At 38.7% G+C, this 25,761-nt stretch overlaps 1 protein-coding gene across 3 annotated transcripts in view; it reads right to left on the bottom strand.

The window, feature by feature from the left end:
* Positions 1 to 25,761, bottom strand: part of fibcd1a (fibrinogen C domain containing 1a) — a 140,887-nt gene that overhangs the window by 101,417 nt on the left and 13,709 nt on the right. For all 3 annotated transcript variants that reach the window (XM_067414247.1, XM_067414246.1, XM_067414248.1), the window contains one exon: positions 3,256 to 3,735. In XM_067414247.1, the coding sequence (XP_067270348.1) occupies positions 3,256 to 3,735 (480 nt within the window). The remainder of the gene's footprint in view (positions 1 to 3,255; positions 3,736 to 25,761) is intronic.

The following is a 25,761-nucleotide window of genomic DNA, read 5'->3' as shown; positions in this document are numbered from 1 at the left end:
CTGTTTCCTCTGTCCTAAAAACGCCCTGATGATTTCCTTGTTCTATGAAGTCCCTCCTTCAGAAATACGTAAGTTTTGATTGGGCCAGCGCTTCTCGTGTTGTGACTGGACAGCAGCTTAGCGCACTTTGCCCGGAAAGGTCCCGCCTCTTACCATAACGGGGAGATGCAAGCGCTGAATGCGCGCTCTTCTCCACGTGGGAGAGCAACAAGACCACGCCCCCTATTTTGCAAGTCTTGTGGGCGGAGGGTTAGTCAACAAACGGTTCTAGTGACGTCATTACATCCCTGCACTTCCTGCTGTAGTCCAAACCGGCCGTTCGCTGTAGGCTTTGAAAGGCAACTTCTGTTAAATAATATATCACTTGGCATTGAACTTTGAACTTTATAATTTTACAGGTATTATTTATGCTCTAACAGCAATCTAACTAAAGTTTGAAAGATGGAATCGCGAAGAACGGGACCTTTAAAAGTAATCAATTAAAAGTAAATATTAAATAAAAGTGTATATATAAATATACACAAAACACTTCTCTTTCTATCTAAATTAGGTTATAGATGTGTTGTGTTGCATTTACAAAACTCTTGAGCCTGGCTCTGTTTAAGGGATAGTTCACCCAATATTCAATATATTCTGAAGAATGTCGATAACCAAACAGTTGATGGACCACACTGACTTATATTGTATGGAGAGAAAAAAATACTATGGAAGTCAATGGAGTCCATCAACTGTTTGGTTATCAACATTCTTCAGAATGTCTTATTTTATGTTCAGCAGAAGAAAAAAGTTCATTTAGGTTTGGAACAACCTGAGGGTGAGTAAATGATGACAGAATTTTTTTCTTTTTTGGGGGGGTGAACAATCAGCTATTACTGCCTATTCAAAGCAGATGGTAAACCACATTTAACCCTAAGGAGTCTGAGATGTTTTGGAGCCCTTTAGAAGTTTTGACATGCTCTGACATTTGTGCTTTTTTCAGTTGCTTATAAACACATTAATGGCAAAGTGTAATTGTACTGTATTCAGCACAAACTGGGCTACCATAATGTGTGAGCAACCTGTATGTCCATGCTTGTATTTTTGACAGAATAATGTTTATGCCTGAGTTTTTGAAAAACAAAAAAAATGTGTTTTAAAATTAAGGCCTCAAAACACACAAGAGATATGCGGCCACAAGACTTTAAACTAATGGATGGGTTTGCCTAGAATTTTTGCTTCAAACTGATGTGAGTATCATTGAGCTAGCTAATTCACATAATACAATACATTGATTTAAATTTTGTAAGACACTTTTCTTTATAAAAGGTCGTATGTGAAGAGGCGTGAACAATCATGAATATATATGAGAATCACACCTGAGACACAAAGGAATGCATAATGAGCTGCATAATGAATGAGCTTCAGGTATGTGACTGAGATGGAGCTAAGCAACAGGACAAAAGAAATATATTTTGTTGTAGTTTATTTAGAATGTAGTCAACGAAGGCACATTGCAAAAGCCTATTATATTTAAAATTATCAAAAGATTTGACTTCACTGCAAAAAATGCTTTAGTATTTGTTTTCTTGTTTTCAGTCCAATATCTAAAAATTCTTAAATCAAAATTAATTTAATAGAAAAGTAAAATGATATAAGATATTTGTTCTTGTTTTCTGGGTAAAAAATATTAAGTGAGTTATATGCAACGGGGGGTGAAAAATAATTTTAAAGAAACAAAAAAGAAACAAGAAACAATATTTCAAACAAAAACAAGATTATCTTTCCCATTAACAGATCATTTTGCTTGTTTTAAGCAAACGTCCACTTCATTTAGATTTTATTTTCAACAAAAGGAAAAAAATATCATATGTAATTTTACTTATCTAGTAAATGCATCTTGATTTAAGATTTTTTTTTTGGATATTTAGACTAAACAAGACAAAAATACTAACAGCATTTTTTTCAGTGTACTATTTTTAATGTTTTTTAAAGTCTCATGCTAAAAAAGTAATATTGTGACAATTAACACAATTCAGTATTCAGTAAATACAAATAACTAATTAATTGGTAATGATGAATGTTATAAGTCAAATATTAAGGGTTTAAAACAACATAATGCAATTATGATTTTAAACAGTATAGGGTGAAATCAAGTTCACAGTCATTTAAGTGACAAAAATGTTCTGAATCATTAGACTTTTTTTTAAACTATCCGTAACACCAAATATTCAAATATAATTTTGACTTTCAGTTTATTTATGAGACATGCGTGCAATGCATGATCGCGCCAGCGCTAATGCTATATTGTCTGCTATATATGCTTATTAAATAAGAAGCAAATATATTTAAGATAGATTAAAATTAAGGATTCATTTAGGGTCATGAATTGATTCACTGATCCATAACAATTTGAATCTTTATTTGAGGATTGAAAACAAACAGGGAAGAGAAGACAATGCTGAATATGAATTTTGTGATTTTTGGACCAAAATGTATTTTTGATGCTTCAAGAGATCCTAATGAACTAACTGATTTCACATATGGACTACTTTGATGATGTTTTTATTCCCTTATGGGACATGGTAAGTATAGTGTGCTTACACTAGCATACGCTCTCGGACTAAATATAAAATATCTTAAACTGTGTTCTGAAGATGAACGGAGGTCTTACGGGTGTGGAACAACATTAAGGTGAGTCATTAAATACATAAATAAAATTTTTGGGTGAACTAACCCTTTAACAGATTATAATGATGTATAACACTTGCCTGAATGATAAAAATCGATCGCGTTATTTGAGTCTCTTTGGGACTGATAAGAAAAAACGCAAGGGGGGTTAAAGAGTTGCTCCGTTATAACCTGGTATATATTCAGATGAGCAAATTTCAGAATCAGGTACCTCGATAGCAGTATTTGGGCAATGCTGTAAAGTCCCAGCAAAGTATGCCTGATCACACAGTGCGCACCACTCCCAGCAACCTCATACTAAGAACCAGCCTGAAAGATAGGGGATGTGGTCGCATTTGCACGTTCATCTAACTTGCATAATTCCTTCAGTGAACCAGGTGCAAAAACAATGCAAAAGCACTATCAACAGTGCCATTCATTCTTTGTGAACTCATTGTTGTATTTTATAATCTCGTTCTGCAAGTTCTTGTTGCCAGAAATTCAGACTTGGTATGCACAGGAATTTGGCTTTGTGGATAATGCTACGACTACAGGGACAGATTCGTTTCAGGCTGATTCGTCAGGTCTGATTTTGTAGCACAAACTAACCTGGATAAGCCTGCCCTGTTCGGTCTGCAGAGTGCTGAGCTCCTGCCCAATGTTGCCCTGGCCTTGTCTCAGAGCGTTGTACTCCATTTTCAGCTGACTGGCATGGGCGGAGAGTTTGGCCACCTCCTCGGCCAGTTTAACGAGCAGAGCCCGGTCCTGCCCTTTCACTGACTTCAGATCAGTGTCGTGGTCGGTGAGAGAGTGCAGCAGTGAGGTTTGCACGCCCTCCAGACGCAGGAAGTTATTGTTGTAGTCGGGGCAGTTTGGATCAATGAAGATGTTGATGCGGGAGCCGTCGCCTCTCTCGATGGTTACCAGGGCATTAGCCTCGTCCTGGTTAGTGCTGATGAGAGGGGGGCCATCGGGGCCGCTGGGCGCTTGGTAATGGTTCATCAGAAGGATGATCCCGGTTACCGTGACAGCCAGTAACACGGCAACAAAGAGCAGGATGGTGCATAGGAGATAGCTACAGCTCATCCTCTGTAGAAGCGTGAAAAACAGACACAGAACGAAACGCATTAGTATACAAAAATAAAAGACATGTCTCAAAAGAAGCATTAAAATGACCAGCACGTCATAGACGGACGGAAATGTGTTGTTTTTTTTCCTCCCCAATCCATTTTAATCTTAAATACAACTCCGTAAAGCTGATGCATAAGTAATATGTGCCGATTAAACTTGCAGGAGGGCATATCAAATCTGACATATACCGATAACATGGATTCAAAAGTAGGTTCCCCACAACTGCAGCTTACAAATTTCTAAAAATCCCTGTTGAGCATTAAACATGCATGGAGATGCCTCTTGAAAGTTTAATCTGCTATTATGTAACACCTGAAGACTCCTGAATGAATAAATTCAGGCTTTTCACAAAGGTGTTTATAAAAGACGGAAAAAGAAAACGTATTTGCCTGGTTGCCTAAGACCTAATCACCATCCCCTGCTTCAGGGTCAGGATGATAGTATTCACAGAACATGAATGCAACCTCAACCAGTAGGAAACTCAGGATTTTCTCTAAGCCCGGACTTTCAGGATCGAGGCTGCTCGGTTATGGCAAAAATAGACTAATTACAAACAAAATAGACTAATAAATTCAACAGAATGAATATACAAATGAAACAAACAGTGCTTTAAGTTTTTCAGGACAATGGTATTCAGAATAGCCTACAATGAAATATTGAATAATCAAATTTAAAATAACACTGCTTAGTCTTACTGTAGACATTCGATTCATCCTTATCAAAAAAGCTTAAAGAGGTCATATAATGGTACATGCACTTTTACAAACTGACTGTATGAAAATGTGTTTTCATACAGTCCTATAATGATAAAAATCCATCTAGTGTTCTCCTTATATGTTTTCTCCTGTCTCAATTCATGCCTTTCGACCGGTTGACGTCACATGGTCGGACACCCCTCCCACGATTGTTGATTGACAAGCAGCGTTTCACCTCAGACCCGCCCTGAGCGAGCTCTGTCATCATCACAGTCCGCCATTGTTGATTCGTTGGAGCAGAATGGCATCTAAGCGATTGTGGTGTTCTGTTTTTGGGTGTAATAATGAACACAGCAGTCATTTTGATGTTGCTAAATCCGAACCGCTGAAGATGCAGTGGCTGAGATTTCGTCAATGCTTTTATGTTTGAGCGAACTGCGAAGCATCTCACCAGACTGCTTTATAACAGAGTGTCAGTATAAAGGTTTTGCTAAGAAGCTGCTCCTGAATAAAGCAGCTGCACCTCCAGAAAAAGTGAGTGTGGTTTGAAACGCGTGCACGCTTCACGATGAATACGGTTAAAGTTTACAGGTAACTTAAATTACGGCATGCTTTCCATTTTATGATGTTCTCAATATAATTCATAATCCCACGTTCATAATGAACAGCGCGTTATGGTTATTGTGTTATTACAAACTGTGTACGCTGGTTTTAAAGTTAACGTGGACGTGGTAACACTACACTATGCTTAATTATGGTTTATAACGGTGTCTGTTACTGTCAAAAAAATCGTGTTGTAACAATTACAATGCATAGATAACGTTACGCATCACTGCAAACCGACATTAACAGAAAAAACGTTTTTATTGGCATTAGGTGTAACATCAATCGGTCAATAAACTAACGTACACATCAGTAAACACATAGCATTCGTATCTCACTACGATACCGTTACCCTGCCAGTACATGAAGATATATCAATATATCAAAGTGACATTACATTAACCAACCATTCAGAAACGTCCTGTTTAGCCTTAAATGTCGAATTTTGTCAGAACTGTCATCTTGTTTCGGTCCGACTCCGGTTCAAATCGATACGGTTGCACAGATGTGTCCTCAGAGACTCCCGTCGCCATTCTTTCCCCTCAACTGTTGTCTAGGTAACAGCTCCACGTGTGTGTGTCAAACCGGTCTACAGAACAGAGGGGCGGGGTGAGCACAGCTCATTATCATTTAAAGCTGTATGCACTGAAATGCCTTGGTGAAAACAGAGCTGTTTTTAAACCGGGTAAAATGAGCGTTTTCTTACAATACTAATGATACATTTTAATTAAAGTACATTACAAAGTTTTCATTTAGACACTAAAGAATCATATTAGCTTGCAAAAAAATGGCATTATATGATCCCTTTAAGTTATTCAGTCAAGATCACAGAATGATTTCCCTTTGTCATTTGTGGTTTGATTATCATAATGACAGACTGTAACAGGTTATTAGGTTGCTGTCACTTTAAGAGCTAATGCATGGATACAATATACTGTTACACACACACACACACACACACACACACACACACACACACACACACACACACACACACACACACACACACACACACACACACACACACACACACACACACACACACACACACACACACACACATTTTCTTTCTCAACTGTGTGTGTTTACTTAAGACATAACCCACTGTGTTTATTGTGTGAATACTCTCCAAAAAGTAATTTTGACATTATTGTGTGTACACATATCTGAACCCGTATTCGGCTCTGACTCGGAGCACGCACATATAAAGCCACCAAGTGAACCGTGTCTCTTTTGTGTCTTAATGCGTTTTTAATAACACTGCATGTTCTGCAGTTTTATAACACTCCCTTATTTGGCTGATTTGGATGTTAAGGACTTTTAGGAAGGAACAAGGAACAGGTTTTGCTGGACGGAATGCAGCAGCGGCGCAATAATCGGTTTACCTCAATTATCTTGTTTTCATAATCGTTGCAAGCCAAAATCATAAATCGAAAATCAATTGATTAATCACACAGCCCTAGGATGTTTTGATAAAAGAATCATGGCGAAAGCAAACTGATATTGATTGTAGTTACGTTTTCATTTTGGGTGTACAATTTAACTTTTATTAACCACTAGAAAGCTATAATGCTATTCATTAAGCTGTTTTAAGAAGCAAATAAACTATATTCACTGTGGAAGAACGAGAATGATAAAAAAACTGATAAAGCATCAGTTCCACATAATGCGTATCCTTTGCTCTTCGTTATATTGTATAGGACTAATATATGCTGTAAACGTATGAAATTGCTCACATCATCATGACTTCTGGGACTTTAATTCAGTATAAATTATACGCATAAGTTTGCATAGCCGATGCAGAATATGTTAGATAAAATGGATCATAAAAGTTGTTAACCTGTTCAAAAGATTACATACCCTTAAATCTTAATAATGTGTGTTGTTACCTGGATGATTAAACTGCCTAATGCCTTCAGAAAAGTCATCCAGGTTCAGCACATTCTTCTGCATATTTGAACCGTGTGTATGATTTTGAGATTTATCATTTCCCAAAGAGGAAAACCAGGGGACTAATTCACAACTGTTACAAAAGGTGAAAAATGTCACCTATTCTAAAAAAAGGTCACAAGATCCATCAAGAGCCGGGGGGTGTAAACTTTTAAAAAGGATTGGATTGTGATGTGTAATTTTTCTTTATTCTCTTCTAAGATATATTTTTTATTTCAGAAGAATGAATTTTAAGATATGTATTTGTTTCATAGAAACTCTCAAAAAGTCTTTTTGAGTTTCATGTCTATAACCTACATATTTTCAAAAGACTTAAAACACATGATAAATTAATTAATTACATAATATGCTGATTAATAAATCACATAAACCACACATAATACAATAAAATCAATTGTATTGTAACAATATTGTGGCAGACAGTAAATCAAAGAATAAAAATGATAAAATAAGTGATTTTAAATAATTGACCTTCAGTTCACGGCAATCAGTTTTGCAGTAGAGTTGGTTAGGGGACACGATTAATTGCCTTAATTTTTGTATCACACAATTGACAGCCCTACTTTAAACAAAGTCTTCAGACATATCAAAAACATTGTCTTGTCTTGATTTGTTTCACTTATGCATGCAAACATGTGTTCCTCTTATTGTGCATTAAAAATGTAACATAAAGCCAAAGCCAGTGTACATTAGGAGGGGCGGCAGCGGCTAATTTGTGAACACTTTACACTGATTTCTGTGATTGCCTAGGGCCCGAGCGGTAGGCTGGAATATAAACGACAAGATGAGCAGTGTTTCCTTTGAGGATCTAGGAAGGCAAATCCCCACAGGGCAAAAGACTAGAAACCACAGACATAAGCCTTACAGCTCAATATAACGGTTTGGTTAAGTGCCCAGAGTTGACAACTCTCTCATCTACGCGAGTTTGTGCCAGCGTGCGGACGTTTGTGAGTGTGTGTGTGTGTGTGTGTGTGCATACAGCAACAAATGCAGATATAACAACAAATGAAGTGAAGAACATTTGATGGGAAACAAGGGAATGCCACGCAGGCACTGGAGAGGACTTGCTTATCATTTTGCTATGTCTTTTTATTCAGGGGGAGCCTGCATCTCTCGCCCCGCTGTTATTCAAGTGGCACTTCAATGTTCTACTTGACAGCGGGTGCCGCTCCCTCGCGTGAGCTTCGAGTACATTTTCTACATTTATTTGTTGTACTTTTACATATATGCCAGAGTGACTTAATGCCCATGAGCCGTAGTGCCATTTATGATTGAAATTAAATCACTGCCACTCAGGCTGAAGCAGAGCACAGCTACAAATAAGACTTTTACTGGATCAACAGTAAAGACTATTTCTGCTTTACTGGTCAAAAAAAAAAAAGATAAAAAGATAATAAATGTAAACATCTTATGAATGTATAGCATTTACATTCATAATTTAAATTTTAGTCATTATTTAATATTTATTTTTCAATGACTTACTATTAAATAAATTATTTTAAATCTATTATAATTTTTTACATATCCATTTTTTTAAGTGTTTTTGGCTTCTAGAATATTTTTATTTTATGAATATGCAATATATCAAAAGAAAGAACAGACTATTTATTCTAGTGTCATGCATTCGTTTTTTTATCAGTACCTGAATGTGGGTAAGTTTCATTAAAAAAAGCAACATTCTGAGCAAAAAGCTGAGAAATTCACATTTTTGTCAAAGACTACGCCCGGACGGGATTCATAACGATAATCAAAACAAAGATGAGGTAGACTGGGTCCATCAACACCATCACAGTCCTATACCTCGTCCTGGGCTGACATTTGATTTGGTAACGTTAGTTTTGATGTATATGCTGCCTAAAGTTGATGATCGCGTTATTTTGCATATTCATATGCTTGCATATTCTACTGCTTGTTTCTGCTTTTTTCTCTTGTGTTTTGATCCATAAATTCTGTACTCTTATAGAATATGTCTAATAGTGCCTCCTACCTCATAATAGTGAAAACACGGAAAGACAGAAATTTCCAATAATGGCAGGGAAAGAGTTAATAATAAAAAATACTAATCTAAGTTATACATTTAAAAAGTTGTCAAGTAGATTTTTAGTCACAAAAAAACAGAGTTTGAAATTATTGTTTGCCCCGTCGCCTCCTCTTCAGACTTGACGCTCACGCAGATTGCCACTTGCCATTTCGAGGACATACAACAGGGACGAGCGTAATTGACAATGGAATGCAAAGCCTTGGTTTGGGAGTTCTCGCAGCTTGTTCTCGACACATCGCCTTAGCAGAACTTTTTTCTTGCGGGTGTCCAAGAACTATTGTGTGATTGGTCAGACATTTAAAGTGGGCGTGGTTAATGCGGAGAAACGCAGATGATCAGCACCTGCGTTTCTCGTGAAGTATGGCATGTACTGGCAAGAACGAACTTTGTTCTTGTTCTTGCCACCTCGAGAAAACGAACCAATTTTTTGGTTCTTGCAGAGTATGTTCCAAGCTTTAGGCCCCGTCCATACGGAGACGTCTTTAGCTGTATACGTTTAGCTGGATCCAGCGTTTTGGAAGCATGAATCTGATATTTTCTGAAACCGGGTCCTAGAGTGGATTAATCTGAAAACTATATTCTTGCGTTTTTTTGTGTACAGCCAATCCGTATATTTTCTGAAACTGTGATGTCATCACACTACGTCCAGCACGGTGAAAGAGTTAAGGGATATAACTACGGACACTGGGCATGCGCACATCAATATCGCACCATTTAAGTACCGTATCTGCATTATTGCAAGGGTAGGTTTAGGGTTGGGGTAGGTGTTGACGTAAAAAAAAACATCTGTCCAGTAGCAAATGTATTCATTGTTATTTTACACCTCCAACCATTGCTGTACCCAGTCTAGCCACAACTCTTCTTTTCTGTTTTTAGTATATTTCTGTGGCAGATTTACAGCGCCACACACTGGCCTGGCATGTTTTGATTCAGTTTCGGTTATCACATGTGGACGCAGATATTTCTTGAAACGAAGGATTGGGAAAGCTCTAGCTTCATGTGGACGGGGCCTAACACACAGTGCCTTATCGCACAGACGTAATCAAAAACAGTCATTCCAACACAGAACTCACAAGGGACCCACTTTATATTAGGTGGCCTTAACTACTATGTACTAACATTTTAATTAATAATTTGATACAATGCACTTATTGGGCCCTATTTTAACGATCTGAAACCCAAGTGTCAAAGCGCGGAGCGCAAGTAACTTTGTGGGTGGGTCTCGGCGCTGTTGCTATTTTCCCGGCGGGATAAATGGCTCTTGCGCCCGGCGCAAATCTAAAATGGGTTGGTCTGAAGTAGTTTCATTATTCATAGGTGTGGTTTGGGCGTAATGTGAATAAACCAATCAGAGCGGCATCCAACATTCCCTTTAAAACCAGGTGCGCAAGTTCCATTATGGATTGCTATTATTATGGCGTATTTACCAGGCGCACACCAGGAGCGGTTCACAGCTGAGGAGACTGATGTTCTTGTAAGAGCATCCCTTACAAAACAAATATATATATATATTGCAGTATATTGGAAAATTTCATGCAATACATTAGGAAATATATTAACATATATGGGAATTAATATTTATATCTTCAATATATTGCAATATATTGAAAGCGGCAATCATTTGTATATTTTGCAATATATTACATGAATATATAATATATTTTATAATACCATCAATATATTATTCCATATATTTACAATATATTAAAATATATTTCAACTAATATATTGGTAAATATATTTTCCTTTCGTAAGGGAGTGAAAGATAGAGAAGTTGTGTTATATGGGGATGGGAGAAACCCACCCAAAATAGCGTCGGTTAAACAGGCGTCGGTTAAACAGTTTTTTATTTTTTCCGTAGATTTTTTTTCCTGGTTCTTGACGGACAAACCAATTTGTCAGATGTCCTTATATATATATATATATATATATATATATATATATATATATATATATATATATATATATATATATATATATATATATATATATATATATATATATATATATATATATATATATATATATATATATATATATATATATATATATATATATATATATATATATATGCCTTGCCACTATTGGGCAAACAGGTCTGATCCTTAATTACAACAATAAGGCTGAATAATTTGTAAGCTAGATTTATGCCTATTTTTTCACATCTTCGTGGCACACCACAATGTGTTAATATATTTTTTTAAGTGTAACAATTTATGATTTGCTAAAATAACTGTTGCATCTGTGTAGATTTCATGAGCAAAGTGTATACATTTTACATTTTGGTCAAGCATGCGCCCTTAAAATAGCATAATGAACAACGCGCAACGCGCCACTGATTTTAGACTAGGTTTTTTCTGGTCAGTGGCGCAACTGTTTAATGGAACAGCAAAATAGCACCAGGGATTGTTTGCGCCGGAACACGCCTCCTTTTTTGCGCTGAACCGCCCAGTGAGCGCAAGTTCATTCACTAGTTTAGCGACGTGCTTCTGTGGAGGGAAAAGCACGCTTTGCGCGGGTGCAAAATAGGAATGACACATGCGTCGGTGTACAAAGTCAATTGCGCTGGGTGAAAGATAGGGCCCATCGTGTGCATACATGTTTTTACATTGTACTTACACTTAAAAAAATACCTGCATGTAATTACGTCTGTAATTCATTTCTGTACTTACATTTGTAATTACACAGCTGGCACTTCCCTTGCACCTAACCTTACCCTTATAACCTAACCTGACCCACACCGCCACACCTGTCCCTAACTCTACCCGTATCCCACCTCAATATCAGCAAAAGTGTTTTGCAATACAATTTGAACACAGTAAGTACATTGTACTCATTTGTTGATGTAAGTACATAGTACTTAAGGCCACCTAATATAAAGTGGGGCTGAATAACTGGCTGTAGCATTTTCAGAGAAACGAGTATGTGAACTTAGCATGTTTCCTAAATATTACAGTATTTTATGCTTTAGTACAGTCAAAAACTTACAGCACCTTTAAGATAAAGTGATGGAACAATTGGGCAAGTCACAGTTCCATCAACAGCCCCAAACTTTCTGACATTGGCCAATTTTACAAATTTTGCAATAGTCATAAATCAGGGCGCTAGCAACACTGTGAATCAATCATGGGTTTGATTCACAGGAAACGCATGCACTGATAAAACAAAGCGTGAATGCACTTTAAACTACTTTGGATAAATGCATCTGCCAAGTTCGACATTTCCATGTGAGGTTATATCACCAAGTGTTATGCATACACCTGCATATATGCAAACACACTCACGGATGTAATAAAAGGACATATACCCTCTGAGGTGTTGATTTAACAGTCACTGCTGTGAATAATGGCCCCTGCTCTCATGCAAAACACATCTAAATTTACGGTAGCTGTGTATTGTCCATGGATAAATTATTCTGCAGAGGTTTTATATTGTAGTTCCATACGTGTTATAATAAAAATCTCTTTACAAGACACCTATGAACAAAAGCAGAAGTGGAGCCGGGTGAAGAGGGCCCTATTCCTGCAGTCCCACCGCATCGAGCGCAGGCATTGTCATATTTATTTTAAAGATAATTAATGTGCACAAAAGACTCCAGCCTACTTCATCATGCAGCACCAGATGAGAGCGGTCTCAGATCAATTTGTTACAATAAAGCAACAATACCTGCTGTCTGCAGGAATTAGCCGGGCTTAAATCTGACCCCTCCATTGCAAAGAATATCGCATACAGCCGCGTGGCAACAAAGATGCGGACGAGACCCGGCTTTTCCCTCCAGAGTAGCCCTGCGAGAAATCCTCGCCGACAACAATGAGGCTGCGAGCTCGTCTATTCTGTGTACAAGTGCCCCATCAATCTTGCTCTTCATTGTGATAGAGCCTCTCTACGGGTGTTTAGGAGAAAAACCAGGGACTCGTAAACATTGGGTCGCCACTCCACGACCTGCATCTTAACTAGGCGATTGTGGCCGCATTCGGAGGAGTCTACACACCTCTCACAGTCTAGTGGGCAGCAGGTATTCAGATGCCCCCTGAACAGACGCAGGTTGAGATTAGAAGGCCACGCTCAGCTGAACGCAGACAATATTTGATAAGGGCTTTTATCTGTCACGCTGAGACGAGGCTCTTGAATGAGGAGAGGTGAAACAGAGGAGCTGCGGAACAAAAAAAAGTCTTTCCACCACCCACCTAAGACCTCTAAGACCCACAGCGAATCGACACTGATACCAGCCACAGGAACTGAGAGGTAGGTCAAACGCGTTGACACGAAGGGAACGTCACATGACAGAGCCGTTGATTGCTTATTCGGGGAGATGTAGGTGAGGTGTCAGGTTCTCCTCTTGACATTGGCCCCCGACAAAAGGAGATCCACAGAGAAACCATCGCCTTGCCATTAGAAATCACAGTAAGATCTAATAGCTCGATAGTTTCTCCCGGACAACAATGACATTAATGGAGAGCAAATCACTAGTAGCTATTGGTAACAAAGTTCATAGATATGGTTCATAGATATTGAATATGATATCCCAAAATGCACATAAAAATAGATGGATGGATGGAAACATACTTAGTGATGGATAGTTAGAAATAGACCCTAATAATCTCTGTCTGTTCCAGCGTTGTGGAAAATTTTCAGTTCATTTGTGATTAATTTTAGCCTGACGTGGTCATACTCAATTCTAGTCAGAATATGAGTCTGAAACTGCTCCATTGGGCTGTGATTATGGGGCGTGTTTCAACCGAACCAGGAAAGACCTCAAATGGACAGACCTACAACCAATCAGAGCAACGGAGCGACGCATAACGTTAGTTGTCAAATGTCAACAGAACTCAACTGCACTGTGTTGCCAAGTCTGCGTTTTTTTCTGCGGGTTGTTTTCCATGTCCGCGGGTTGAAGCGACCTCAATAATATGATATAGACCCAGGAATGTGAATTTTAGCAGGCAACCATGCCAAAATAATACATTTTACATGTGTTCATTTGATGACATGGATGATTACGTTACTGTTGATCATCTGTCCATCATTGTCTAAAACCCGCCCTGATGATTTCATTGGTCCGAATAGTTTCTGTTCGGGTATAATTACTCCTCTATGGATGAAGTCCAGACCGAACTGCCTGAGCTCAAATGTTGTGGGCAGGGCCGAGTTCAGCTGGCATCCAGGCTAGATTCATTTGTGAATTTGAATTGAACTGGCCACACTCCACTAGAAGCTGATTTTAATTTTAATTGAAATTCAGGAATAAAATTGTAATTGAAAAAGCAATTTCAATCTAATTCTAAATGGTGCACAACCTTGGTCTTCTCTAAACTTTCAGGACGTATTGAGGAAGATCCTTCAAGAATCCATATTCGAGGACAAGGGCAATTATTGGAAATCATATCAGCTAACTACTTGGGCGCCGCAGGGTTCTTCTGTTTATTTCATCAAGAAATTGAAGAGAAACTTCTGAGAAAAAGTTCAAATATAATTGAAGAACTCCATTAAGTCTGCAGAGCTATGAAAAAGTAACCTTCAAGCAATAAAAATGTCCTCGGGGTGGTTTCGCTCACCATTAGTTTAATTGTAGCTTATATAAGTTGAGATACCACAAAAAATTGTCTTTTGAATGGTCTGCTCTCTGTTCTTGAAACAAAGGAATCAATACAAAAAAACAACAACCCTGAACCGCATTCATTGTTTGTGTGTCCTTCTAATCTTATGAATGATGCTTTTCTGATTACAAATCATGAGAATGTGAACTGCCTCAGGTTCATATTGGTTTTTTCAATGAATGCATGTGTTCTGAAGGGGTTTCAATACAATGAACTGTCAGTGAGGTTGCCAACAATTTCAACAGTGAACTACAGGCTTTTAGGGCATAGCTTCTTCATTCTAAGGTCACACTAAGCTTTTGAAAGTAAATGGTCATAGAAATACAAATCTAAGGTATGTATGTAGTATATGAGAAGAATATCATGTGAATAGCATAGATATTTCAAAGGCTTAGTCGTTGTTAATTCCTTAAGCTTTAATTTCTGATCTCAACATTGTAACAAATATCATTTACATGTATTTATTGAACGGGTTCTAAAGTGAAAAACGCAGCACAAATAAAAAATAAATGTAATTGCATTGCTTCTGAGCATACAAAAGTTGCCAAGATTGAACTGTATTTTACCCTTTGTATCAGAGGTCAGTTTGCCTCCTACTTGGCAGAAATAAAGTAGCACAAGTAAGTCAACATTTACATAGTCTGTTAATGCATGTTATGGAGTGCCATAACAGCAGGACAGAATGTAAGCTACTGTTAATATCCACACTTAATGGATAAACAGATGAATAAACAGATAAAGACATAATAATGTCTTCGTACATGCAAGGATAACAGTCTGATGGACAGCACTCCCAATCAGCACCCAATAATAGACTTGATGATGTGTACCACAACATTTGCTTTAGCTCAGGGGTCCCGTTATCTTGCAAAATAATCTACAGCTCCTGCTGAAATATTGGGGTGCCTCGAGGCTCTAATCTAGGCCTGTCCTAATCTTCTTATAAGAGCTTAAGTTAGAAAGATGCTCTCCCAGCTGTGCACAGACATTCACAGGGTGAATAAACAGGCTGGCAGTCAGACATATGTAGTTGTTTACTTCTTTCCCCTGAGATACAGATCTAACAGATTTAAAAGTGCTGGGTATTCATTAACTACTGTACGGGTCTTGATGAGTGACCTTTTAATGTTCTCAATGCTTCAGCAAAAACCAATCCCAGACAGATGAAAACGCATCTGCTAATGTGTACGTAACTTGACCTGCTAACAGCATCTATCTAGAATATAGGCTATTTATATTCATAAGGGTTGAAAACTGAGAAAGGGATCTTATTCAAAACTATTTTCATTCTTTCCTTTTTTTTAAATGCTGAATGATTCCTATGAATATTGGTTCTTCTAATGGCTTTTAGGCATGCATTCTTCTAGCGATGCAGATAGTCATGTACGAAAATAATAATGCAACAATGTCGCAACACTGCTACTGAATTTACGAAGGGGATAGCTCACCCAAAAATGTAAAATGTCTAATAATCTTCAAGCCATCCTAGAGGTATATGACATTCTTCTTTCACACGAATACAATCAGTGTTATATTAAATAATTTCCTGGCAAATCCAAGCATTATAATTGCAGCCAAAAATTTGAAGCCCAAAAAAGTGTTTGTGTAAGAAAAATATCCATATTTAAAACTTCATAAAGTAAAATATCTAGCTTCTGGCAATTACACGAGGCAGTTACACTTTTTTATGTAAGTTGAATATGGAAGGTGGGAGTTTTGATATTTTACTTTATAACATGTTAAATATGAATATTTTTCTTACAAAACCCACCGATTCGCTTCTGATGGCCTTTATTAATTATTACTTTTTTAATGGATAAATATTCACTTTTCTGGCTTCAAATGTTGGGCTGCAAATATAATAATTTTTTTTAATATAACTCAGATTGTATTTGTTTGAAATAAGAATGTTATATACACACATATATATGTGTTTGTGTAGTTAAAGATACACATTTTAATTATTCATGTTATTTTTTTATTTTTTTAAATTAGACACTTTAGACAAAAGAATTTAAAGGAATACATGTAATGTATTATTAACTGTACATTTCAGATGGCGATAATTTCTTATGTCAACAGAGGTCTTTTTATACTGCACTCATGTACTGGTTCATGTTGCTGGTTTAGAGCAAGGCTTCAACTGAAGACCCCTAGAGCACTTTCAGACCCCTTCAAAAACACACAAGTCTTAAATGTGGTCAAGCTCCAGTTGTTTTACAAATTAGACACTTGTAAGGCCAAACGCCTGAAAGCATCGCCCGTCAACACGAATTAAGGGATCACTACGCCATTCACTCTGAATTACACAGCAACCCGAGGCCTAAAAAATATCTTGTGATACAACTTGAAAGCAGAAATCCCAACGAGTAAGTCTTAGTGCTTTGGGCAGACCAGATGTAGGGGATTATTCTTAATCTGCAAAATGGCCACACAACTCTAGCGCTTCTTCTCCAGTTCATTTATCACTAACGTCGCATGGCAGTAAGACGCGGGAACCCAAGCACTGACTCACTACGAGATCCGCACTGCCGCATCCACACAAATCAAAACACACACACACACACGCGCGTTTACACAAACCGGCACAATCTGCTGGCTCAGAATATGTGGCTTCATTAGCCGGTTTGAAATGATAAATAGTTTATTGTGCGTGGGGAGGGGGGGTAATTCTGCCCGAGGCTGTCAAACGCAGACTGTTCCACCCGCTCCACAGAGGCTATTAAAACCGCATCGCACTAAAGTGTGAACTGCTTTTCTGAGCCAATAGGTGACGACATCCTGAGAAGGGGTCCTCTGTGTATCTTTGAATCATCTCACGAGCATCTCCAAAGCAGATAAAAGCGCCTCGCCTACAATCTGAGGAGTTACTGGCGGGTCAAAGCACTGCTACATGCTCATTATAGCCTGAGGTGAGCGATAAAATAATTCTACTTCCTGCATAGGGCGAGAGAGGTAAACAAGGCAGGAGAAATGAATTAGCATTTGTCGTGCGCTTTGTAGTACTCGTAGTCCGCTTACAGTTAATTAATACGAGAAAGAAACCACGGTTTTTCCAAGCGGCGAAACTTCAAACTGAGATCCATATAAGCGTGGGTCAAGAAACAGCGCTCTTTGTATAAATATTGCAGGGTTTTTTTTGTGTGTGACGTTCAGGCATTTGCAGAGAAGCAGCCATACTCGGAGCTCTGCGTCTTCTTGAAGGAAATATGCGAGTGCCACTGAGAACAGGGGAAATCAACACTTCAATGTTACATATTGCTTCAATTGCTGCCATGTGCTGCTAAAGTGGGTCTGAAAACTTGGCCATCAATTTTTAATCATAGTCCTCCTCCACTGACCCTAAACCTCCTTTCTTCATACCTTAGATAACTTTGACTTGTGTGCATGACTGTGTGGAAAATGTCTGCTCTCTCTGTTAAATATATAGAGGAATAGAAAAAAGAGGGGAAAAAAACTTTCCCCGCCAGTTTTTACACAATTTTCATGAATATCATATCATATCACATATCAAAAAATGAAAAAATAAATGTTATTCTAGCTTAATACACCCTTAAATGTGGTTAAGTTTCATAAAAAATTTTTTTTTCATTTTGAGCAAACCGCTGAGATGTCTGAATGGGATTTATAATGATGACCAAAATATAGATATTTATATATTTTATATATGTAGTAGATCGAGTCCATCCCCTAAAGCTTGCACACTCCTATACCTCATCCTGGGTGCACATTTCATTCGGAAACAATAGCCAGTTTTGCTTTATATGCGGTTTAATGTTGAGGATTCCGTTATTTTACGTACAAATTTGCTTACATATTCTATAATTTTATATATGTAGTAGATTAAGTCCATAAACACCCCTAAAGCTTGCACAGTCCTATACCTCACCCTGGGTGCACATTTCATTCGGAAATGTTAGGCAGTTTTGCTTTATATGCGGTTAATGTTGATAATCACGTTGTTTTACGCACAAATTTGCTTACATATTCTATTGCTTGTTTCTGCTTTTTTTCTTATGTTTTGATCCAGAGATTCTGTACTCTTTCAGCGGATGTGTTATAGCGCCCCCTCCTCTAAACAGTAAAAACATGGAAAACTGGAAAATTCATACAAATATAAATAATTCAATAGATACATTTATTCAAAACAATTAGTTCTGCTTTAGATTCGTTGGAAATATGTTGACGTAGCAGTATTGTGTCTACAATGCGTGTCACTTTTTCTGTAATGAACCATTGTATAAAAGCATTATCATACTAGTAATTGTGTGGCAAAATATTCACTGAGCTTAGGATATTGTAGAAGAAACATCTGCATGAGCTACACCAAAGCGACCTCTACAAAACAGACTTTGGGAGCGTGCACAATATCTTGAAGTCAAAGTATATATTTACTGCTATATACAACAGAAAGTGTTTACAACTGTAGTGTGTGTGTCCACTCAACTGACTGTTGACATGATTTAGCCTCAGCGTGCGGTGTGTGTGTGTGCGTAAGGCTTGTGTATGTGTAAGTCGGCAGAGTGGCAAGCAGCAGTGACAGTGCCTTCTCTCTGCAGGCTTGCCTGTCAGTGCACTCCAAGGACAGGCAGCGATGTGTGCAGGCAGCGATTTGTCTTTCAGGCCTTCTCTGGGCTCCAGAGAGCTGCTTCTGCAGGGATGCCATAAGTCACCATTCACACTCTTCCTCTCCGCTCCCTAATGGCTGACACACAGAAGTCAGCTCGGGCTTTGCTCTGACACGCTGGATCAAAACTGCAGGGGACAAAAGATCAGCCGACACACATATATACACACACGCACACACGGACCAACGGATGAGAGAAGCAAATTCATAAGATGTAAAAGCGTCTCTCATTTGTATGATGCCAACAGTAAACAGATCTCAAAAATGTTATTTGGCAGTTTTTGAGAGGCAAGTAAAATGTTGTTTCGGATGTCTTGTGCACAACCAGAATATGAGTTCTACATCCTTCAAGCAAAAGTTCAAAGGAATGAGAATTTTTCAGGAGAAATGCATTTATGACATTTAGTTTAGGAGTATGAAATAAACAAGATTACAGAGGTGCTTCAAATAATTTAACTGGAACATCTCAAAAGTGCTTGATTTTGTGGAAACTAGAGATAATAACAAAACAGGTTTAAATAACCTATTAAAAAAATATTTTTGGACAAATGAATTAGTAAAACTTTTCAATCAGGTGTAATTTGTTAAAATTAGATAATGTTTTAACTACAATGTTACAGTATTTATTAATCTTAGTAACTAACTAACGGTTGGTTCTAGTTATTAAAACTAAAATACAGTTCATATTAGTCACAGTGCATTAACTAATATTAACTAACACAACTTTTGATTTTAATAAAATGTTGAATTTAACCAACTAAGATTAATAAATAAAAAAGTATTGTTAATTCTTAGTTCATGTTAACTAATAAAGCTGTATTGTGTAAAGTGTTACCAAACCAATACATTTAGTTCTAGCACGTTCTACAGATACAGATACATTCAAGTGTTATTATTGTTAACTAAAACTTAAAATTATTATAAATAAATTGTGTTCACTGAAATTAAGATATTGAAATATGAATACTAGATGGAAAAGCTTAAACTTATAAAATGGAATTTATAAATATTGCCTTGGCAACTGAAAAAAAAAGTTGTTAAAGTTACATTTTAATATTATTTATTAAGTTAAATTAAAGCTAAATGAATAAAAATGACAAAAGCACACAACAAAATATTGCTATTAAAATGGAAGCTGAATTTCTGAAATAAAAGCTAATTCGAAATTACTTTAATAAATACCACAATACTATATAAGTAATACTAAAATAATGCTGGTCGAGTGGTTCCGATACCGATTCTACTTACTTTATGCTTCGCTGCCAGAAAAGAATTATGAAAAAAAATGTAATTTTACCCTGAAAAGGGTACATCTATGTGCCTTACCTACCGTTAACCATTAATATTAGTACCTCATTGGTATTAGGGTGAGTTCATTTTTATTCTGGGGTAAACTACCCCTTTAAAGTAACTGTGTTGTCTGTTTATTGTCTTTCCATATCATCATTTATTCCAGACTGCTACCTAAAACAGTGACTCTGTTGAATAGGAAACCTAATCATAGTACTTCAGTATGGTCTTGTGTATTTATGCTATAAAATAATACAAGAGGCCACAACATTTAAAAAAAACACAGGCAAGGCAAGGTTTAAAGTGTTAAAAGTCAGCATTCGAGAAGGCAAATGGAAAAATTGCATCACTCATGGAAAGTCACAGCTTGTGGTAGTTAATAATGGTCACTTGTTTCTGTTACAGAGACATTTTCCCCCAGAAAGCCATGGTTAGAGACTGCCAGGAAATGCTACTGGGAGGAAATGTCTCGCTGAAAGAATTTTTTAATACATTTCCATAAAACATTACAGTATCGTAAGGGTCAGACAAAACATTTTCAAGTCTCATCTTTAAAAAATACAAAGCAGAAGGAACAGAAGGATACTGTCAATCGAAATCTTTTTAAAATTCAGCATATAATGTGCAGACATTCAATATTGCAGCTTTCACACACTTATGAACACCATCACGAAATGCACTTCGCTTCAAAATGGGGACCTTCAAGAATTAGCCGGTAATTTGAGCACAAAACTCTCTGAATGGCGTACGTTTTGAACCCTGGCATGTGCTGAGCATTTAAAATGACACAGCGGGTTAGGGCTTCACAGAGCAGAAACTAATTAGATTGTCCATAATGGATTCCATCTCACTTTATATGATTTGACTTGACAGCTGCCAAAGCTGTTGTGAAGTATGACATTTTTGTGTGTGTGTCTGAGTGTAATAATTCGGCCCCTCATTTCTGGCTTTCCACGCATGATGTGTATATGCTTCTAAAATCCCTGTTAGTCGATGGCCAGCTCTCCGCAGAGGTCAAATCCATTTGCGCCTCCTGCAGGTGGCATCACACCAGGATGACCCCGGGTCAGAGCGGCAACAAAAACAGCCCTTTAAAAGCCATCAGAAATCCCAAGCCGCATGCACAAACTCAATAATGTTATGTCAACACAAATGCACAGTAAAAGTAAAGGTGGGCTGGGGTGAAATAATGGCCCTTGTTCGCCTAGTGACTGCAGCACATGATCCAGATTTTCAGTCATTGTGCTCATGATCAGACTGTGGTGACATGAAGATCCTATTTCTATTAAATTGCTTATGTCTGTCATCTTATGAAGTTTATCACTTAGAGTCATGCTTATATCGATATTTTCATGAACTGTGGGCGATCTGACACTTCTCACTGTTTGCATTCTGCTATGCCTCATATACACAACCAGACCAATCTCTTCACAAATGGGCCATTTAACAGGTCTGTTTTGTTGGATGGTAAAAATCCTATTAATGGTCACAAAACAGTTTACTGAAAACGCTTTATGGTTGCTAGGAAAGCAAAACAAAGTTTCCAAAACAATCTTTCGATGATGACAAGAGTTAAGAGAAACTTGAATGAAGAAATGCAATTTCTCTCAAACGGTGTGCTAAGATTAGGTTTCATAACGTCACCAATGGCAAGAAAAAAAACACACAAAAAAACAAGGTGGGGTAAAATGCCTCCCAGGGTGGGATAAATTCCCCCATTCTGACAAAGCCATTCGGTTTATATGTTTAGAAAAATAACAGAGTACAAGTATGTTTTAACTTAAAATTAAAATGCCAAAATAAATATGAAAATGTATTAATGAACCATATTAAAAATCAACCTATTCTAAAAAAAATCATTTAGCTGATGCCAACCGGCTGGCTAACTAACTAGCTGATGCTAATGTGAAGTTCGAAATGTGAAATGTGATTTTTAAATATAAAGTCCAAATATTTTTACCCAAAGTGGTGGGGGCATTTTACCCTGAGTGGCTGGGGCATTTTAACCCGAGTGGCTGGGGCATTTTAACCCGAGTGGCTGGGGCGTTTTAACCCGAGTGGCTGGGGCATTTTAACCCGAGTGGCTGGGGCATTTTAACCCGAGTGGCTGGGGGCGTTTTACCCCAAGTGGCTGGGGGCGTTTTAACCCAAGTGGCTGGGGGCGTTTTACCCCAATTGGCTTGGGGCATTTTACCCCAAGTGGCTGGGGCGTTTTACCCGAGTGGCTGGGGCGTTTTACCCCAAATGGCTGGGGCATTTTAACCCGAGTGGCTGGAGTGTTTTACCCCGAGTTGCTGGGGTGTTTTAACACGAGTGGCTGGGGGCGTTTTAACCCGAGTGGCTGGGGTCGTTTTAACCCGAGTGGCTGGAGGCATTTTAACCCGAGTGGCTGGGGTGTTTTACCCCGAGTGGCTGGGGCGTTTTAACCCGAGTGGCTGGGGTCATTTTAACCCGAGTGGCTGGAGGCATTTTAACCCGAGTGGCTGGGGGCGTTTTAACCCGAGTGGCTGGGGGCGTTTTAACCCGAGTGGCTGGGGGTGTTTTAACCCGAGTGGCTGGGGGCGTTTTAACCCGAGTGGCTGGGGGCGTTTTACCCCAAGTGGCTGGGGGCGTTTTACCCCAAGTGGCTGGGGGTGTTTTACCCCAATTGGCTGGGGGCGTTTTAACCCAAGTGGCTGGGGTGTTTTACCCCAAGTGGCTGAGGCATTTTAACCCAAGTGGCTGGGGCATTTTAACCCGAGTGGCTAGGGCATTTTAACCCGAGTGGCTGGGGCGTTTTAACCCGAGTGGCTGGGGGCATTTTACCCCAAGTGGCTGGGGGCGTTTTAACCCAAGTGGCTGGGGGCGTTTTACCCCAATTGGCTTGGGGCATTTTACCCCAAGTGGCTGGGGCGTTTTACCCGAGTGGCTGGGGCGTTTTACCCCGAGTGGCTGGGGCATTTTAACCCGAGTGGCTGGAGTGTTTTACCCCGAGTTGCTGGGGTATTTTAACACGAGTGGCAGGGACGTTTTAACACGAGTGGCTGGGGTCGTTTTAACCCGAGTGGCTGGAGGCATTTTAACCCGAGTGGCTGGGGTGTTTTACCCCGAGTGGCTGGGGCGTTTTAACCGGAGTGGCTGGAGGCATTTTAACCCGAGTGGCTGGGGGCGTTTTAACCCGAGTGGCTGGGGGCGTTTTAACCCGAGTGGCTGGGGCGTTTTAACCCGAGTGGCTGGGGGCGTTTTAACCCGAGTGGCTGGGGGTGTTTTAACCCGAGTGGCTGGGGGCGTTTTAACCCGAGTGGCTGGGGGTGTTTTACCCCAAGTGGCTGGGGGTGTTTTACCCCAATTGGCTGGGGGCGTTTTAACCCAAGTGGCTGGGGTGTTTTACCCCAAGTGGCTGAGGCGTTTTAACCCAAGTGGCTGGGGTGTTTTACCCAGAGTAGTTGGGGTGTTTTAACCCGAGTGGCTGGGGTGTTTTAACCCGAGTGGCTGGGGTGTTTTACCCCGAGTGGCTGGGGCGTTTTAACCCGAGTGGCTTGGGTGTTTTACCCCGAGTGGCTGGGGTGTTTTACCCCAAGTGGCTGGGGCGTTTTAACCCGAGTGGCTGGGGCGTTTTAACCCGAGTGGCTGGGGTGTTTTAACCCGAGTGGCTGGGGTGTTTTAACCCGAGTGGCTGGGGTGTTTTACCCCGAGTGGCTGGGGGGCGTTTTAACCCAAGTGGTTGGGGTGTTTTACCCCAAGTAGTTGGGGCGTTTTAACCCACGTGGCTGGGGGGCGTTTTACCCCAGATGGCTGGGGCATTTTACCCTGAGTGGCTGGGACATTTTAAATTCCGTCTGGCTAGCGCACTTCCCATGTTTACGCATCAGGTCAGTAGGTGAAGAGTAGGTGTTCTTTTGTAGTTGTTCAAATGCATTCGACCAAACAAAAGTGTTTTCGACAACCTCCGGAAATGTTTGAAAGTGGTCAAACTCCAAACCTCTTTTAGGCCCCTTTTACACCCATACTTAGCATCGTCCACTTGCGATCTTTTTGACCGAAAACGATCTTAATACCAATGTAAACAGAGCCTGAATGTTGCAAAATATATGTAAATATATGTCTGTAGGACCATCTACAGCAATGTCTGCTTGCAGAAATAATATTTTCAAGCAATTAGTCATGTTTTAGTGAGATGTGATATGGGGGCGACATTAGTCTGATTATTTTTCCTTCAGTCCAGTCAAATGAAGAAGGTTGTGGTTGGTTATGTTAGGTGTCACATTCCAATGAGTCATTTGATATATCCGTGGTCACTGTAAAGTTGATCTGCACTGGGTTTTGGCCAGGTTTTAGTCTTATGTTTACAAGAGGCTAAAATAGATGAAGTAGATCTGTAAATGCTTTGTTTCTTTGCCAGTATTGACAGAACAGGTTTGGGGAAGTTATGGAAAAACTTAAATGCAACACTACAGAGAATCTATAGTAGCAGTCAGTGGGTGGTTGACAAAATGCAGCGGAGCACGACCGTAGTAATGAGCAACACATTAGATATAAAGGTCTGTGAGTCATTATACAGGGCAGAATGGTCATTAACATCTTTTCTATATGGCTTCTAGCAAAATGGAGCTGTCAGCAAAGCTCCAGATTTCCAAACATAGACCCTATCATTATTGTTGAATCTGCAGAAAACCATCTTCTCTTCAGATCATTTTGAGAAAGAATGAATAGATGATTGTTCTGGTGAGTTTCGTTTGACATTAAAAAATATTAGATTGCTGATTTGAAACTGTTAACTGAAGTGCAGTCAAAAGCATATGCCCTATTGCACACAATTCATCAAATCCTGTATCACTCGCTTTTGTTCACACAATAAAATCACAACATATGTCAACAACCAGAGAAACAGAATTAAAGATCACATTCTGCACAATATTTTAAAAAGGCAAACAAGGTGATTAACAATTATATTTTAAAATGTTTCTACCTATACTTGATAGTATTCTGTATGTTGTCACTTATGGCCAGAAAAAAAACCTCAGAAAAATCTCAAAAAACCCTACCTTTCAGGAATGGGTAAAACATAAATGGGAACAACATAAACATTTAAATAATAAAACACTGTGTCAAAGTTGATATAATGTCTTTATATATGGCCAGACACTTGCATGTTTGTTGTATTATAAATATTTTACCAAAATCATGAGTTATGAGTTTTTT

The sequence above is a fragment of the Pseudorasbora parva genome, chromosome 13 (genome assembly GCF_024679245.1).
Source record: "Pseudorasbora parva isolate DD20220531a chromosome 13, ASM2467924v1, whole genome shotgun sequence".
NCBI classification, from domain to species: domain Eukaryota; kingdom Metazoa; phylum Chordata; class Actinopteri; order Cypriniformes; family Gobionidae; genus Pseudorasbora; species Pseudorasbora parva.
The sequence above is the reverse complement of the archived record's forward strand: the minus strand, read 5'-3'. Positions and strand labels throughout refer to the sequence as shown.